Genomic DNA, 19,813 nt, shown 5'->3' with positions numbered 1-19,813 from the left:
CACAAAGAAAATAGCTATAGAATTACTTAAATTAAATCAGATTAAGTAATTAATCAAATTACTTAAGTCAGAACTAAAAGTGGGGCCATCACTACTGATTTTGCCAAAGTAAAAAGGATTATTAGAGAGTACTATGAACAGTTGTACATTAACAAATTAAATAGCCTGGGTGAAATGGACAAATTCCTAGAAACACAAAACCTACCAAGACTAAATTACAAAGAAATAGAAAATCTGAATAGACCTATAACTAGTAAAGAGATTGAATCAGTAACCAAAAATCTCTTGACTAGAATAGGCCCAGCTTCACTGGTGAACTCTGCAAACATTTAAAGAAGAACTAATATCATTCCTCAAACTTTTCAAAATAATTGAAAATGAGGGAACACTTTTCTAATTCATTCTATGAAGCCAGCATTGCCCTGATACCATAGCCAGACAAGGACATTACAAGAAAAATACTGACCAATATCCCTTATGAACATTGATTCAAAAATCCTCAACAGAATAATAGCAAACTGAATTCAGCCAAAGTGGGATTTTTCTTGCAAGGATTGTATAACATACAAAAATCAGTCAATATAATACACATTTATAGAAGGAAGATAAAAAACACATGATCATCTCAATTGGTGCAGAAAAAACATTTGACAAAATTCAGCACCTTATTATAAAAACAGTAAAATGCTAAGAATAGAAGGAAACTACCTTGACATAATAAAAGCCATATATGAAAAACCCACAGTGAACATCATACTCAATAGTGAAAGACTGAAAGCTTTTCCTGTGAGATCAGGAACAAGACAAGGATGCCCACTTTCACCACTTGTATTCAATATAGTATTGGCAGTTCAAGCCAGAGCAATTAGGCAAGAAAAAGAATAGAAGACATCTAAACTGGAAAGGAATACAGAGTGGGAGATTCTACAGAGTCAACTCTTTGTAAGGGTGATGGTGAGGTTTAAGAAAAGTGACTGGAGGTGGAGAATTAGCCTGCTACTGGCTAAAACAGGGTTTTAGAGCTGGACAGGAATATTGGAGGTGATTTAGTCTAATTTCTCATTTTTTGGCTGAGGAGATAAGTATAGAGAAGTGGGTGATCCAAAGTCATAGCTCTAGTAGAGAAGCCAGAATCACTGGCTTCTAAAAGTCCTGATATTTCCAAACGTTATAGAACTCAAACTATTGCATTTTTACTTTTCCTTTTGAAAAGGCTATGCTAATGATAACATCTACACATCATATTAATTTAAAAAGTATATCTTATATATTAAATAATTTTAAATCAAATTTTAGACATTTGAATTTAAATAGATAATTTGAACTAAGTGCTGCCAGAAGTTTCAGAAGGAAAATTATTATTTTAAAAGAAATAAAAAATTCTTGTTGTGTTTTTTTTTTTAGGTTAAGTCATCAAACAAAGAAAACATGGTATTTTGAAGTATGATTAAACTCCTGATGCTGCAGCAGAGGCTAAGAATATTAATGGCCAGATCTAGGTAAGTTGAAGTTTACTTTAAACAAGAATTATTAAGTCCACAAATTATACTTTTTAAACAAGAGATTTTGATAATGTTCTCTTGTTTTAATTTTAAGTTTTCAGTTACCGTTTACTTTCACTATTATTTTATATTGGTTTCAGGTGTACAGCATAGTGGTTAGACAATCATATACTTTACAAAGTGTTCCTCCAGATATTTCCAGTATCAAACTGGCACCATACATAGTTATTACAATATTATTGACTATATATCCTGTGCTGTAATTTATATCCCCGTGACTATTTTGTAACTACCTGTTTGTACTTCTTAATCCCCTTCCTCTCTTTCTCCCAGTCCCCCCAACCTCCTCCCCTCTGGGAACCACCAGTTCACTCTCTGTGTCTGTGAATCTGTTTCAGTTTTATTTGTTCATTTATTTTGTTCTTTACATTCCACATATAAGTGAAATCATATGGTATTTGTCTTTCTCTGACTATTTCATTGAGCATAATACCCTCTAGGTTCATCCATGCTGTAGCAAATGGTAAAATTTCCTTTTTTTTTTTTTTTTTAAATCCTCGCTTAAGGATATTTTTTCCATTGCTTTTCAGAGAGAGCGTAAGGGAGAGACAGACAGACAGGCAGGCAGGCACTGATGTGAGAGAGACACATCGTTTGGTTGCCTTCTGCACTAACCCTGACCTGGGCCAGGGATCGAGCCTTAGACCGAGGTACATGCCGTTGGCTGGAATTGAACCCGGGACCCTTCACTCTGCGGACAGACACTCTAACCACTGAGCCAATGGGGCTAGGGCAAGATTTATTCTTTTTATGGCTGAGTAATACTCCATTCTGTATATGTACCACAGCTTTTTTTTTTTTTTAATGTATCTTTATTGATTTCAGAGAGAGGAAAGGAGAGGGACAGAGAGAGAGAGAAGCATCAATGATGAGGGAGTCATTGATTGTCTGCCTCCTGCATGCCCCCAACTGGGCATTGAGCCCACAACCCGGGCATGTGCCCTGACCAGGAATGGAATCCTAATCGCCTGGATCCTAGGTTGATGCTCAATCCCTGAGCCACACCCAGCCAGGCTATCACAGCTTTTTTATCCACTCATTTGTTGATGGACACTTGGGTTGCTTCCATATCTTGGCTACTGTAAATAACACTGCAGTGAACATAGGGATGCACATATTCTTTCAAATTAGTGATATGGGGTGCTTTTTTAAAATGTGTTTTTATTACTTTCAGAGAGAAGAAGGGAGAGAGAGAGAGAGAAACATCAATGATGAGAGAGAATCATTGATTGGCTGCCTTTTGCACACTGGGGATAGAGCACACAACCCGGGCATGTGCCCTGACCAGGAATCAAACTGTGACCTGGTTCATGGGTTGATGCTCAACCACTGAGCCACACCTGCCAGGCTGATTTGGATTTCTTTAGCTAATCTCCAGAAGTGAAATCACTGGGTCATAAGGCAGTTCCATTTTTAATTTTTTGAGAAAACTCCATACTGTTTTCCATAGTGGCTGCAGAAAGCTACATTCCCACCAGCAGGACACAAAGATTCCCTTTTCTCCACATCCTCGCCAACACGTGTTTGTTGATTTATTGATGATGGCCATTCTGACAGATGTGAGGTAATATCTCATTGTGGTTTTAATATGCATTTCTCTGGCAATTAGTGACATTGAGCGTGTTTTCGTATGTCTATTGGCCATACGTATGTCTTCTTTGGAGATATGCCTATTCAGGTCCTCTGCCCATTTTTTAATTAGATTGTTTGTGAGGTTTTTGGTGTTGAGTAGGTAGTATGAATTGTTTATAAATTTTAGATATTAGCCCCTTATCAGATGTATCGTGTTCTCCAACTTAGTAGGTTGTCTTTTTGTTTTGTTGATGGTTTCTTTTGCTGTGCAAAAGTTTTTAGTTTGGTGTAGTCCCATTTGTTTATTTTTTTCTTTTATTTTACTATATATATTTAAAAATATGTTTTTATTGATTTCAGAGTGGAAGGGAGCGGGAGAGAGACAGATAGAAACATCAGTGATGAGACAGAATTATCGATCGGCTGCCTCCTGCACGCCCCCTCCTGGGGATTGAGCACCCAACCTAGTCATGTGCCCTGACCAGGAATCGAACCATGATCTACTGGTTCATGGGTAGACACTCAACCACTGAACACTAGTTGGGCTATTTATTTTTTCTTTTGTTTCCCTTGCCTAAGGAGATATATCAGAAGAAATATTGCTAAGAGAAATGTTTGAGATTTTACTGTTTGTTCTAAGATTTTTATGGTTTCAAGTCTTACATTTAAGTCTAATCCATTTTGAGTTTATTTTTGTATATGGTGTAAGAAGGTGGTGTCATTTCTTTTTATTTCATGTATTTGTCCAATTTTCCCAGCACCATTTATTGAATAGGTTGTCTTTACTCCATTGTATGTTCTTGCCTTCTTTGTTGAATATTAATCGACCGTATAGTTGTGGGTTTATTTCTGGGTTCTCTCTTGTGTTCCATTGATCTACATGTCTGTTTTTACCATGCTATTTTGATTACTATGGCCTTGTCATATAGTTTGATATCAGGTAGTGTGATATCTGCAACTTTGTTCTTTCTCAGTGTTGCTGAGGCTTTTCTGTTTGTTTTGTTTTATAGTTTCATATAAATTTTCAATTATTTGTCCTGAAAATCTGAAAATAGTTCTATGAAATATAGCATTGGTATTTTAATAGGAATTGCATTTGGTCTATAGATTGTTTTGGGTGGTATGGACATTTTAACTATTTTAAGCCTTCCTATCTATGAACACGGTATATACTTCCATTCATTTGTATTTTCTTCAGTTTCTTTCTTCAGTATCTTATTATTTTTTGAGTACAGGTCTTTTACCTCCTTTTGGTTAAATTTATTCCTAGGTATTTTATTTATTTTTGATGCAATGTAAATGGGATTGCTTTTTTTAGTTTCCTTTAAAAAAAAAAAAGTCTTTATTGATTTTCAGAGAGAGGAAGGGAGAGGGAGAGAGAGAGATAGAAACATCAATGATGAGTCACTGATTGGCTGCCTCCTGCACGCCCCCTACTGGGGATTGAGCCTGCAACCCCGGTATGTGCCCTGACAAGGAATTGAACTGCAATCTCCTAGGTCATAGGTCGATGCTCAACTGCTGAGCTACACTGGCCAGGCTAGTTTCCCTTTTTGATAGTTCACTGTTGGTATATAAAAATGCAACCAATTTCTGAATATTAATTTTGTATCCTGCTACTTTACTGAATTCATTTATCAGTTCTAGTAGTTTCTTGGTGCAGTCTTTAGGGTTCTCTATATACAATATCATGCCATCTGCAAATAATGACAGTTTTACTTTTTTTTTTTTTTCCAATTTAGATGCCTTCTATTTCTTCTTGTTTGGTTGCTGTGGCTAGGACTTCCAGTCCTATATTGAATAAGAGTAGTGAAAGAAGACATTCCTGGTTTTTTTTCCGATTGTAAGGGAAACACTTTTAGTTTTTCTTCATTAAGTATGGTGCCAGCTGTGGGTTAGTCATATATCACCTTTATTATGTTGAGGTATATTCTTCCCTCATTTCCCACTTTGCTGAGAGTTTTTATCATAAATGGGTGCTTTTTCTGTATCTCTTGATATGATCATGTGATTTTTATACTTCATTTTGTTTATGTGGTGTATCACATTAATTGATTTGCAGATATTGTACCAGCCTTGCATCCCAGGAAGAAATCCCACTTGATCATAGTGTGTGATCTCTCTAGTGCGTTGCTGGATTTGGATTGCTAATATTTTGAGAATATGTTTACCTGGTATATTGGCCTATAATTTTCTTTCTTTGTAGTGTTTTTATCTGGTTTTGGAATTAGGATGATGCTGGCGGCATAAATTGAGTTTGGGAATCTTCCCTCCTCATGAACTTTTTGGAATAGTTTGAGAAGGATCACTGTTCTTTTTTCAATGTTTGGTAATACTCCCCTGTGAAGCCATCAGGTCCAGGACTTTTGTTTGCTGGGAATTTTTTAAATTATTGCTTCAGTTTCATTAGTTGTAGTCACTGTGTTCTGATTTTTTCTTTTTCTTTTTTTTTTTTTAAATATATCTTTATTGATTTCAGAGAGAGGAAAGGAGAGGGAGAGAGAGATAGAAACATCAATGATGAGAGAGTCATTGATCGAGCCCGCAACCCGGGCATGTGCCCAGACCGGAAATCGAACCCCGATCGCCTGGATGCCAGGTCGACGCTCAACCGCTGAGCCATGCCCGGCCGGGCTGATTTTTTCTTGATTCAGTTTTGGAAGACTGCATGTTTCTAGGAAGTTATCCATTTTTCCAGATTGTCTAGTTTGTAATATTTTCTTATAATCTTTTGTATTTCTGTGATTTCAGTTGTTACTTCTCTTTCATTTCTGATTTTTGGGTCCTCTCTCTTTGTTTCTCGATGAGCCTGGTTAAAGGTTTATCAATCTTTTTATCTTTTCAAAGAACCAGCTTTTGGTTTCATTGATCTTTGGTTTTGTCTTTTTAGTCTCTATTTTGTTTATTTTCACTCTGATGTTTACTTCCTTCCTTCTACTCATTTTGGACTTTGCTTGTTGTTCTTTTTCTAGCTTTTTTTCAGGTGTAAGGTTAGATTGTTTATTTAAGATTTTTCTTGCTTCTTGAGGTAGGCCTGTATTGCTATGAAAATCTCTATTAGGACTGCTTTCACTGTGTTCCATAGATTTTGAGTTATTGTGTGTTTACTTTCATTTGTTGCAAGGTAACTTTTGATATTTTCCTTAATCTAATTGTTATCCCATTCATTGTTTAGTGACATGTTATTTAGCCTCCATGTGTTTGTGTGTTTATCAGTTTTTTCTTAATAGATTTCTGGTTTTATACCATTGTGGTTGGAGGAGATGTTTGATATGATTTCAGTCTTCTTAAATTTATTGAGACTTGTTTTGTGTGCTAACATGTGGTCTGTCCTAGAAAGTGTTCCATATGCACTTGGAAAGAATGCATATATCTTGCTGCTTTGGGGTGAAATGCTCTGAAAATATCAATTAAGTTCATCTGGTCTAGTGTATCATGTAAGGCTGCTGATATCTTGTTGATTATTTTGTCTGGAAGATTTATCCATTGCTGTCAATGGGGTGCTAACATTTCCAGTGAAGACTGCATTACTGTTGACTTGCCCCTTAATAATGTTTTCTTGAATGCAATCATTTTGCCTGCTGGTTTACTCTAAGGAAGTAAGAACAAATGGCTTTTTTTATAAAAAATACATTTTTATTAATTTTAGAGAAAGAGGAAGGGAGAGAGAGAGAGAGAAAGAGAGGCAGAGAGAAACATCAATGTGAGAGAAAAACATTGATCGACTGCCTCCTGCACACCCCCTACTGGGGATTGAGTGTACAACCTGGACATGTGCTCTGACTGGGAATCGAACCAGCGACCTTTTGGTGCATGGGTTGATGCTTATCCAACTGAGCCACACCTGCCAGGGCAGGACAACTGGCTTTAATCAAATGAAGACAATGTTTACTAATTTAAAATATCCATCGAACTTGCTGCAATACTGATCCTCCCAAGTAGTAGCTATCTTTTGTTCTTTAATGTACCCGAGCTGCTTTCCTAAGTTGCTTGTGTTTTTGCTGAGTTATGAACTTGGCGCTGTGAGATGATGAGATCACATGCTTTCTCATCAAGTGTTTACAGTATTAGTTCATATTAGGTCTTACATAACTCAGATGTGGTTTCCTAATATTAGTCTGGTGGTCATAAATGCAGAATATCTAGTATCTTGCCTTTCTCCTTGCCTAGGAGTTTGTGGTTCAGGAAGAGGAGTCAGAGATGTGGATGAAAACTCCACGTTAAAATAAGTCTCTTTTTTGTTGGAAATTGACCACAACTGCCCGTTGTTCCAGCTATTTTTCTCTCACTCAATACTAAGCCTGTTCTTCAGCCTTACTAAAGTCTCCTGTTCCTTTTTGCCTGTATTTTCTCCCATTTCGTCAGCCCTCTACTTTACTTCTATCCTGACCAGGCCTGATGATCCATCACTTCAAAGCCCCCCACCCCCTGCCGCTGTATCCCCCATATTCTTTAATTTAGTTGTCGTCTTACCCTTGTTGATTCTGGCTTGAACTTTCTACTCTCTGGACTGCTGAGCTCAGCTAGAAAAACAGCATAATCTTACTTTGCAGCCTCTCTGAGCTCTTAGTGCAGCCTACTTAAGAGTTCTGTAACCTTTCTTTGGTTAGCTCTTCAGTGAAAAATCATGTCATTCTCCTCATTTTGCACACTTGCCTTCTGTTTTACAAAGGAAATTTAGGATGATAGGTGTTAATTTCCTTCAGCTTCTCTGTGCTCCACACATCCTTGCTTTCTTTCCTCTCTCCTCAGAGCATGAAGCATTCCTCCTCCTCCTCTGGTCATATGTCTCAGTCTGGGCCCTGGAACTCATCTTCTTTAGTCTTCTCCTCTGTGTTGATCCACCCTTTGTTTCTATTCTCTTCCCTTCCCTTCCATTCCTTATATTTTAAAACCTTTCCTGACCTACTGATTACAAACCTGCATAAATCTATGTCATCTTAAAATAGTAAATAACTCAAGTATCCTATTTTTAAAAAAATGTTTTTATTGATTTTATAGAGAGAGGGGAGAAGGGAGGGGGAGAGAGAGACACACATTGATGAGAGAGAAACATTGATCAGCTGCCTCCTGCATGCCCTCTACTGGGGATCGAGCCAACAACCCAGGCATGGGACCTGACCGAGAATCAAGCCAGCAGCAACCTTTTGGTGCATCGGACAATGCCCAGCCAACTGAGCCACACTGGCCAGGCACTCACCTTTTTAAGTGCCAACTCAAATGGTATTTTCTGCCCTGCCTAACCCATAAATTTGATCGCTCCCTTTTCTGTATCCATACAACTCTTTATATTCTTATATAAGGTCTATCATAATGTATTATCTGTTTATACCTCTATCTTTCCCTTTAGACTCATGATTCTTCAGAGATACATACTATGACTTAAGCATCTCTGTTCCATGATACTTAGGTGGCATATTAGAGCAAGATACCAAAATGAGTTTTAATTTTACTATTTTATTTATCACTTCTTTTGGTTTATACACTAGTATACTTTTTCAACTTCTTAATACTTATGCCTGTCAAACATTCTTTTCCTTTGTTTAGTACAGTTCGTTCAGCTTACAAGAGACTTAGAGCACCTACTGTGTGCTAGGTGCTGTGTTAGGCATGGGCAGTGCAAAAATGAATAAGGTTCATCCCTGCTCGAAAGGAGCTCACTGTGGAGGGAAGAAAAGTAAACAGACGACCTACCACCATTTCTACTAAGTAAACAGTGTGAAAGATGTAGGGATAATGGGAAGCCCAGAGTGCTTTGGGGGGTTACATAAGAAGTATAGTTCCCCCAGTTGGTTGAAGTCGGAGAAGGTTCCTGAGCACACTGCATTCTGGGTTGAATCTTGAGAAAGGAAAGAAGCAGAAGGGGAGCAGCAGGGAAGGGTGTGAGAGAACAAACTGTTCTTGGGAAACTGTTTAACATGCCTGGGTTGGGCTGGAAGCAGAGAAGAAGCGAGTTTAGTCTAAATCTGTAGACAGGGACAGACTGGGAAGAACCTCATGGCATATTGACAAGCTTTGAATTTTTCCCTGAATGTAGTAAAGAGCCACTGAAGAATTTTAAGCACGTTTTCATCAGATTTATGTTTTTAATGTTTTGTAGCTTGTACTTTTTCCCTTTCCAGCTTTTTCAGATATTGTCACATTCATTCTCTCTCTCTTGTTTGTAAGTGCTCTTTTGAATTTTTCCTTTGTTCTTTTGTACTGTTGTTGAACACTTAATGTCAGCTATAACTTCTTATCTGTAACCTCCTGCAAGAAGGAAGGATTAGATAGATATGCTCTACCATTTCCCCAATATTCTGTTTAAGTTACTCTTGAATTTTGAGTTGTCTTTCTCTCTTAGTGAACTATTCCAAATTTGTTTCTGTGTCGTATTTACCAATGAACTCTTGTCTGGTGGAGTACATAAAGGATACTACAATAAGTAATAAAAAATACCTGCCAAGCTAGAAGTCTAGCATCCCTTTGGAAATTTATTAAAAAGGGACATGAATTTCCTGGTAAGCCATAAAAGGTTAATTCCATGAATGACTTTGTTTAAATAGTGCTTCATGTGAGACCTTAAATTGATTTGCTTTTTAAGATAATTTAAAAATAGGCAGACCTTTGCAAATTAAACTGGAAATTTGAGATTTCTGTCACATCTGCCTCAAAGTTATTATTGTCACTGAGCAAAATTTACCACTAGTCATGTGAAATCTAGCTACTTTCTTGGGCTTAATTTTCCTCATCAAAATAATGCAGGGCTTGTTTTAGAAGATTTCTAAAGCTTTTTATTTTACGATTTTTATATCCTACATCTAATAATTTTTTCTAAATTATCTTTCACATAGCGCTCACATGGTCTTCTGAAAGAAGCCATGGGTAGCTGTTGTAGCTGTCCAGATAAAGACACTGTCCCAGATAACCATCGGAACAAGTTTAAGGTCAGTAAAACTGCTCGAATTATATCTCTTATTGCCTATTTGGATATTCTTTTCCTTCCCTTAATATATCTTTTTCGCTTTTATCTTCAGACCCTTTATTTTCCTTCTTGTTCACTCTGCCTTTTCTTGTTTTACCAAATGATGATGACATTTTCTCACTGACCATGTGGAATCCTTTTTTACTTTCCCTTTGGTCCCCTGTATTCAGTTAGCCACATAGTTCTGATATTACTTTCTTTAGAATGCCATTTTATAGTTCCTCTTTAATGCTGTCACCACCTCCAGTCATTGATTCATGGCTGGATAATTTCTTAACTGGACTCTACCTTGAGTCACCATTGTGATCTGTCCTGCAGTTGGCATCAAATTAATCTTCTTCTTTCATCATTCTGAAATTTTGCGGTGTTCTGTTACCTAGAGGCTAAATGCTCCATTCCTTACTCATCCACAGCTCTTTAGTGTCTCTTGTAGTCTGCCCTCAGTCTGCTATAAATCACAGCCTTTGGATCATACAAACTTAGGCATAGGTTACACTGTCACTAAGTTTTGTTTGATTTTTGTAAGATGGAGAAGACAGTATTACCTGCAGTTTAGGAGTGTTATATGGATTAAATGGGATAAATACATGTATAACACTTTGCCCAGTTCCAGGAGTATAGGAAGTTCTCCCTAAGCAATATCTATTCTTCATAGTCTCTGGCCATTTTCTGAAACTCAGTAGTATAAGGCCTTATCTTAACATGAATTTACCTCCCCAGTGGGAGTGGGAGTTCCTTGCAGATATGAAAGAGGCATTATACTGCTACATAGTCCTACATACACATTGGTTGATGAATGAACTAACAAAGAAATGACTAACTGGACCAATCACCAACAACATATTTTCCTGACAAATCAGTGAAATGAGAGTATGACTGGCAAGTGGAAGCATTAGGTTAGCATTAATTCAACTTTCTTTTTTAGGTCATTAATGTGGATGATGATGGGAATGAGTTAGGTTCTGGCATAATGGAACTTACAGACACAGAACTGATTTTATATACTCGCAAACGTGACTCGGTAAAATGGCACTACCTCTGCCTGCGACGCTATGGCTATGATTCGAATCTCTTCTCTTTTGAAAGTGGTCGACGGTGTCAAACTGGACAAGGTAGATAGAGCTTTTAATTTTTTTTCTGCAAACCTGGGTCAAATTTGAAATACTATTCTTTCAATCATTCTATATGCAATGTTTGACATTTTACTTTCTCCTGATAGAAAAAAATTACCAAAATAATTGCCTTGTTAAGAAAAGAGATATAGTAAACTATGTATTTATTTAGCAAGCACTTATTAATCACATTCTCTATATCCAGAATTTTGACTCATGTTAGCTTTAAGATTTTCAGTAAATGATTAGTCCCAGTAAACTGACTGTGTGTTTTACTGTTGTAACTTGTTGGGGAAAGAACCTAAATTTTGGAGTCAAACAGTGCATAGTTTGATTATTTTGCTACCTACAGTTTGAAAGGCCTTGGGCAAGTTACCTCTGTTTTTCTCTATCAGAGGTGAATGATAATCCTTGCTTTACAGAACTATTATAATAATTAAACATGATCAGAACCAGGGCCTGTCAGATGGTAAAGGATCACCTTGGTAATGGTGAGTTGGGCTCCCCCTGCTGTTAAAAAGCAAACTGAAAGAAGTGTACAAATCTTGTTTTTGTCTGCCTTATTTTGGGCCATCTCCCTGAGCTCAGCTCCAGGGTTTGCTGCTTAGAACTTACCTAATGGATATCCCCGATATTCCTCATTTGGAGATGCTTCATCAAATGAAAATTATTAGACAAATGAAAATTATTTTGTGAACTTTCTTTTGAGTTTATGTTTTGAAACTGCGAATATCATTAATTTATCAGACATTTATTAAAAAGCTTTTCTTGCTATTGGTACACAGAATGCTTATTTTACAATTTTATTCTTTGACAGGTGCTCCTGTATCTTTTTTAAAGATGTGGTAACTATTGTTCCGTTATGGTTTATATTCATAGGAATCTTTGCCTTTAAGTGTTCCCGTGCAGAAGAATTATTTAACATGTTGCAAGAGATTATGCAAAATAATAGTATAAATGTCGTGGAAGAGCCAGTTGTTGAAAGGAGTAATCATCAGACAGAATTGGAAGTCCCCAGAACACCTCGAACACCTACAAGTAAGTACCCATTTTTCTTGTATTATAGATATCTTCTATCTCCCCCCCCCCCCCCCCCCCCGCTCTTGCCCCACACTATTGTCTGTATCCATGGGCTATGCATATAAGTTCTTTGGTTAGTTTCTTCCTGTCCCGTCACCCCCCTGCCCCCCCCCCCGAGATCTGTCAGCCTGTTCCTTCTTGTATTTTTTTTTTTTTTAAAGCAAGCAAGAATATTTTTTCTTATGTGATTGTATTGATTGAGAGGAAGGGGGGGAGGGAGGGAGAGAGGGAGAGAGAGAGAGAGAGAGAGAGAAACATTGATGTGACAGTGCAATGGATCAGCTGCCTCCTGCACACCCCCTACTGGAGACCAAATCCATAATCTGGTGTGTGCCCTGACCAGGAATCGAACCCAAGACCTTTCGGTGCATTGGGACAACACTCAACCAACTGAGCCACATCAGCCAGGGCTGTTCCTTTTTGTACTTTGATTAACAGCCATTTATAAACTATAGACTATGGATATTTAATCTATAAAATGTTAGAAATCACCATTGGCTAGCATAGTAAGAGTAATGGTCATCAGTTTTAAAAAGCTATTAGCTATAATTATAAACGTATTTAATATTTTAACTATAACATTAACTGTTCGATATCTAAAATGTGAATGGAAAGTTGGCACGGAGTGGGTGCTGTTTGTGCTCTGGTTTCTGCTGTCTTGCCAGAAACACCTTCCTTGATCCAAAAATGAATTGTATTCTCATTCATTTTTATTCTCTCTCCCCTGCCTCTGTATCCTGCTTTTCTCTTCTTAAACCAATAAACAAACTCAGCTCCAGGGTTTGCTGCTCAGAACTTACCTAATGGCTATCCCCGATATCCCTCCTTTGGAGATGCTTCGTCCCATCCCTCAAGCAGACATCCTTCTGTGGGCAGTGCGCGCTTACCTTCCGTAGGTGAAGAATCCACACATCCTCTGCTTGTGGCTGAGGAACAGGTAAGCGTGTGCTGCTGTCTAACGGGATGATGGCTTGCGTGGAGTTGAAGATGGTAGTCGGTTTGAATTTATTTAGCTTTCACTGTTAGTATGTGACTTTTGTAGTGAATAATCAGAGGAAATAGCAGATGTTTGCTGACATATGCTGAACTGTGTACAGGTGTCGAGGGAAACTTAGCATTACAGTCATTTGTGGGTTCTCAGGAGAGGCGCATCTATAAATAAAGTTAAATAACCTCCAATCAGTTTCCATTGGTGCTACTGCTTATGTTATATTTTTTATAATTAGTGGACTACTAGCTGGAAGGTAGGTTTCGTTGTCGATGTTTTTATACAGAGCTATGTAATTCCTTGACTATTCTGTTTTTCATTTAGGAATGAAGTATCTGGTTAAACACTGTCTATGTGTTAATTAGTTATACACTTATCTTCTGTAAACTGCATGGTCATTTATCATTAAGAAATTTTTATTGTTTCAAAATTCATTTCTTTGTGTTCTTTAACATAGTACATGAATTCTTATATAATTACATTTCTTGTAATTTTGCATTTTTCAAATTTTGTATATAGGCTTCTAAGTGTTTTTTATATTGTCCCCAAAAATACCACTGAACTTTTCATTATCAGTTTAGTGATTACCTCTTTGTAGGTAGTATTTATTTTATATCTGTGCATTTTACAGAACTCACTAAATCTAGTAGCATTTATTTCTCTAAATAGTCAAGTCATTCATAAATAATGATAACTTTTTCATTTCCTTCTTAATACTTATTTATTTCTGAATCATGGTTTAATGTGTTCATGGTAATTCTAGAACACCACCAAAATGATAACCCCTATGTGTTCCTGATTTTTTTTTTTACAGAATGCTTTTTGTATTTCACTATCAAGTATAGTTTTGCATGTTAGTTATTCTTTTATCAAATTTAGAAGCTACATTCCTACACCCCTTTTAATTAGTAAACACCAGGTGCAAAAGCTTCAAAGCAAGAGTGTTTTAGAGTGAAAATTAATAAAATTAACTAATATGGTTAGACATTTTGTTTTATTTTTATTTTCTTAAGCAATTTACTGATTCACTTTCTTGTTTTAGGTACATACCTATGTCAACACTACAGGTGTGCAAGAGGAGCGGAAAAATTGTGCAAGTGTGCATGTCCCGTTGGAGGCGAGGATTTCTAATGCTGAAAGCAACACTCCAAAAGAAGAACCAACTAGTATTGAGGACAGGGACCCTCAGATTCTTCTTGAACCTGAAGTAGTCAGATTTGTCTTAGGACCAACTCCTGTACAAAAACAATTAATGGAAAAAGAGAAACTGGAGAAAATTGGAAGAGATCAAGTCAGTGGAAGTGGTGCAAATAACACAGAGTGGGACACTGGATATGACAGTGATGAACGAAGAGATGCACCCTCTGTTAACAAACTGGTGTATGAAAACATAAATGGGTTATCTATCCCTAGTGCCTCAGGGGTCCGGAGAGGTCGTCTGACATCCACCAGTACCTCCGATACCCAGAATATCAACAACTCGGCTCAGAGAAGAACTGCATTATTAAACTATGAAAATTTACCATCTTTGCCTCCTGTTTGGGAAGCCCGCAAGCTAAGTAGGGATGAAGATGACAATTTAGGACCAAAGACCCCATCTCTCAATGGCTACCATAATAATCTAGACCCAATGCATAACTATGTAAATACGGAGAATGTAACAGTGCCAGCAAGTGCTCACAAAATAGAATATTCAAGGCGTCGGGACTGTATACCGACAGTCTTTAACTTTGATATCAGACGCCCGAGTTTAGAACACAGGCAGCTCAATTACATACAGGTTGACTTGGAAGGTGGCAGTGACTCCGACAACCCTCAGACTCCAAAAACACCTACGACTCCTCTTCCACAGACCCCTACGAGGCGCACAGAGCTGTATGCTGTGATAGACATTGAGAAAACTGCTGCTATGTCAAATTTGCAGAAAGCACTACCACGAGATGATGGTACATCTAGGAAAACTAGACATAATAGTACTGATCTGCCCATGTGAGCCTGGAAAGCATTACATTGTTTGCACCTTTGTGAATTTTTAAAAATGAAGATGCAAGTGCTTCATTTTCATTTCTAAACACTAACTCCTTTTATAGACTGATAATTTTTTTTTTAATATTTCATGTGCTTCTTTAACTAAAGGGAATTAATGTAGAGCAGGTACTCATTAAAGAACACTAATTTCATTATATACTACTCATTACTGTACAGCAGCACTCCCATTTTCACAGTGCCTATTTAAAATAAGAGTTGAAGTGAGTGACATGCTGGTTGATTTTTATCAATATTCTGGACTTAGGCATATCATGTCTAAGTCATGGTTGGCATTTCAGACATTTTATAAAGCCTCTTGATGTGCATTGCTAGCAGATAACTCTAGGCTTTGAAAGTGATATTTGTAGATTCACTGTTCATGGTATGTGGCGTCCAGCATGTAACATGAGGAATCCTTTATTTCACTATCTGTAGGCTTTTTGACTTGAGCCAAACCATATGTAAAGGAAATAGAAGTACCACACTCCTTATGTACCAGTCAGCTCCTTTGCCTTCAGCTTACTAGAAAGAGTCCTGTGTTGTGAATATGGTTTGTTGTTGGTGTATTGAAAGGCGGGAAGGAGACAAGATTTTTTGTGCATTCATCTCATGATGTCATTGGAAGGGCATGCCCAGATATCTTAATCAGAATTACAATAGGCTCAAGAATCAGTCTCAGGTCATTTTACCCAAAAGCATTTGGAAATCTGAACCATGATCTCTTGAAAGTGTCTCTTCTATGGATTATTAACAATAACATTGTTTCTGGAGGCATTTGTGCCATTAGATTGCCATTTACCTTCAGTTTTTTCTCCTTTGGTGTTTGGGATGTCTTATTTTGTTGCTTAATGTCCTTTTCAATTTAAAATGTTTGAGTTTGTATATAGTTTTAAAATTGGATTATGTGTTTATTGTTGTTTAGTTTGCATTTTTGTCAAATCGTGGTTTTGAAGGTTCATTTGGAACTTACTGTTATTCTATAACAGGGTTGCCCTTGTCCAGTATTTATTTATATGCTGTTTACTTTTCAAGTTGTTGATAAAAACATTCTCTCAGTTTTAAATTTTACTTGTGTCCATAGGTGATCTCTTTAGCAGCTGAGGAAAAAAAGGAATCTACTTTTAACATGCAAAGCTCCCTAAAGGTACTGTTTCTCTGTGGGCACTCACCCCAGCACTTTAGCAGTGATCCTCTCAAGTCACATGGCTGCAGTTGTATTTTGCCCACTGTAGTGCTCCTCAGCTCTGCTGTCCTTTCGCTCATAGCTGGATCTTTGATTATCCCTGATTTCAATGGAATGTTAAGATTATTGCCAGCATAGCAGGTACAGTGGAAGTGTTGTAGCAATGAAATTATGTCATAATTTAGGATTTAAAATGAATTGAAGCTTACATAAACTGACAAGAGGTCATATGTCCAACTCTTGGAAAATCAAGAATATTTCAGTTTCCCAAACACTAGAGAAGACAAGAGAAGGTAGAGTGAAAAGAAGGTTAGGTAACCTTGCAAAATATTTTACCATTTTTCTCTAAATATGAGGAAGTTTGAGATTATGATCTGGATCTACCAGATGTAACTAAGGTTAATTTAGCATGAAAAAGTTTCAGACATATAGCATCCAACCTGTTCAATAAATAACCAATTATAGGACAGTGAATGGATTAGGGAAATATTAGAATGGGACCATTATAAAGAAAATAAATTATTAAAGGTGTCTGTTATTTTCAGTGCCATTGGTTTATGCGCATAGCAGAATCTCTTTTTTTCTGTGAACTTGGTGCTTACTAAAGTGTTCACTGTTCCCTAAAAAGAGAGCAGTGGTAGAGGTGTGCAGTTTCCATTTTAATATATTGTTGCATTTACGTTTTCTTCTGAGTAGATTGCTAACCGTGCCAAATTTATGTGATTTTTGTAATGTGGAATAAGAATTGTGATGGAATTAGTACACATGGTTTTCTCTGAAATAAGCAGTCGAGACAGAACATTAACCTCCAAATGGAAGGGCTGACCTATTTATTCATTTTGGAGGTTGGGTACTTTATTTTCTTTTTCTCATCCTTTTCACCTTTCCTTCTAGATTCTAATTAGTTATTATGTTTTTTAGGTAACTCCAATGTAATCATTGCAGTTTATGCTTTAAATACTATGTGCTTTAAAAATGAAAATGGGACCAATTTGTCTGCTAAGAATTTGATTTTAGGTACTATGAGTATTAGGAAGATGTACACATACAACTGGTGTTAATTTCTAGATGTCTCTGGAAATCACCTGGGTTCCTATTTAATAAAAAGTAATGTAGAACACTCCTTGTCCTTCGCAGTAGTTTAGTAATGGGCACTAAGCTCTATCATGGAAGAATGTACCTATTAATAGGTGCATTTTAGAATGAAATATTTTATTGCGATATAATTGTGACCATATGTTTCAGATTTCCTGAGACAGACCTAATTTTAGATATTCTGTTCTGTTGCTAGACCATGTGATCCCACTTTTCAGTTTTGGAAATATAATCATTGTTCATATATTTTCCCAAATAGAATTCTCCTTTATCTGTATAGATCATAACAGCTTTTATCCCAGACCAGGGTTGGAAACTGATATGGGTATTGACTGTGTTTTTTCTTAGTGTGTTTTATTTCCCAGTTTCATTTTTCTTTAAAAATGAAAATACGGTGCCTTCTCTCCCTCCAGGAAGATTGGCAAATAGTTCCTTTTATTTACTGCTGCTGTGGAGTGATGAGATATGCACTTTACTCTAGAAGACTCAGCAAAAACCTTTTCACTTCCCAGTATATCCAGAATAGATCACATTTGGGACTTAGGAAAATTTGCCAAGCAATCTTTGTTTTTATAGATATTGATGTTGACCCCACAGTTCAATGTTACAAGTCAAGCTAGTGTTTATCACCCCCCCCCCAAGGAAATCTGTGGCACAACATGTAAAAATGTACCTCAATAATGTTCTATTAAAAATGGGACAGGGGCCTTATGTTTTCATAATTTCCCAATAATGTGCCACCGTATTTTTTGCCTCAAGGTAAAAGTTTTAACAAGCTAAAAAGTACTTCCCACTCCCCCCTGTGCTATTCCTAACCCATAATACCCAAGTGTTTTGTGCAATGTGTAGTATGTGCATATGTGTAAATATATATGTATATATACATGTATATATACATATATATATCCTTGAAATAGACATACCATCAGAGACAACAACATTCAAAAGTAACTGATTTATTGGCATCTCATTCATATTTCTGGTATGTGAGGTATATGGTACTAATCACCTTTTCCCTGATGTTTGCCAAATTTGAATAAAGGCATTGGTACGAAATTCTAGAATGTATAGAAAATGTTTCTGGCTTGAAAAATTAACAACTATTTTATGACATACTACAATATACCCTGCCCAAACCAGCACCATATCTATCTTTCCTGTTCTTTACATACCTATTCCCCATTCCTATTGCCTCATTTTTTGGGGGTATAACACAATTCTTTTGTAGCATCATTACAATTGCAATTCTATGATGGACTGGTATTAATAGTACAGTAGTCACCGGTGTGCCACATTTGCATTAGTAAATGCAAAATATACATTTTTATAAAGGACGAATTTTGTGTTATGTTTTTATTTTCATTACATTGTATGATATTGTAAGATTATTGTATGTCCTAATTTGCATTATAAATGTTTTTTTTCCTACATAAAGGCATAAATATAGCAACTTTGTATAAAGGTAGCTTATTAGATTTTTAATTTTTTTCTTTTATAAAAAAAATTGTTTAACAGTGGGACTACCATTGCCAAATTGTATATGAGATATGAATTTTACCCCTATGGTTAATTTCTTTTATAAACATTCCACATTTCTCTAATAAAAGACATAAGTGATACTGTACTATGCATAAATTGTATTTTAATGCTGTTTCATGTCAGCATTTTAAATTTGGTTTGCATTTTTAATAATGGTAAAATTTACCACTGTTGATTAAAACCTTGTTATATATGTAACAACATCTTTTGCCCTCTCTCTCCCCCCACCCTTTGTTCTCTGTTTCTCCTTATCAGTGCCAACTTCATACATTTTGTAGCATGGCAATAAAATAATAACTTTTACACTGAGGCCGAGTGTGGCTTTTTGGAGGATGTGGAGATGGGAGGATTGCCCTCTAGTTGTTCTTTGCATATGACTTTTTGCCGTATGAACCATGTCTCCAGGTTATCTCATATATGATGTAAACATGCTTTTAAGGACAAGTGTGAATGTGCTTTTAAGCTTAATTTTTGTCATAACAAGAACTAATTTTTTTATCTTTGGAAAAGTCAAGAGTTCTTGAAGTACAATCAAACCTTTATTAACTGGAGTACTTAAAGAATATGCTAATAATTGAATTTCAACAAGGGCTAAGCAACACATTTTTTAAATCTTTATTTATTATAGAGTATTAGTATACTGTCCCAAAAATTATATGTAAAATATGGTTTAATTATAGAGGAATTAGG

At 36.5% G+C, this 19,813-nt stretch overlaps 1 protein-coding gene and 1 long non-coding RNA gene across 3 annotated transcripts in view; both read left to right on the top strand.

The window, feature by feature from the left end:
- The window catches only part of LOC308552943, a 74,905-nt gene extending 73,412 nt beyond the window's left edge, over positions 1–1,493 (top strand). For both annotated transcript variants that reach the window (XR_013998159.1, XR_013998160.1), the window contains one exon: positions 1,405–1,493. This is a non-coding gene — a long non-coding RNA (uncharacterized lncRNA). The remainder of the gene's footprint in view (positions 1–1,404) is intronic.
- FRS2 (fibroblast growth factor receptor substrate 2) lies at positions 1,405–19,426 on the top strand. Its single transcript, XM_081128396.1, has 6 exons — positions 1,405–1,499; positions 9,968–10,060; positions 11,024–11,210; positions 12,090–12,248; positions 13,064–13,227; positions 14,321–19,426. Exons 2-6 carry the CDS (start codon positions 9,995–9,997, stop codon positions 15,269–15,271), a joined length of 1,527 nt encoding a protein of 508 aa, XP_080984522.1. The 5' UTR covers positions 1,405–1,499; positions 9,968–9,994; the 3' UTR covers positions 15,272–19,426.
- The last annotated feature ends 387 nt before the right edge of the window (positions 19,427–19,813 follow it).

Source organism: Miniopterus schreibersii, assembly GCF_964146895.1.
Source record: "Miniopterus schreibersii genome assembly, chromosome: 2".
NCBI lineage: Eukaryota > Metazoa > Chordata > Mammalia > Chiroptera > Miniopteridae > Miniopterus > Miniopterus schreibersii.
Note: the sequence above shows the minus strand (reverse complement) of the source record. Positions and strands in the feature narration are given on the sequence as shown.

Coding starts and splice junctions, on each gene's coding strand:
- FRS2 (XM_081128396.1), top strand. CDS start 9,995: ATGGGTAGCTGTTGTAGCTGTCCAGATAAAGACACTGTCCCAGATAAC. Junction 10,061..11,023: donor ACCATCGGAACAAGTTTAAG/GTCAGTAAAACT, acceptor TTTCTTTTTTAG/GTCATTAATGTGGATGATGA. Junction 11,211..12,089: donor ACGGTGTCAAACTGGACAAG/GTAGATAGAGCT, acceptor TTATATTCATAG/GAATCTTTGCCTTTAAGTGT.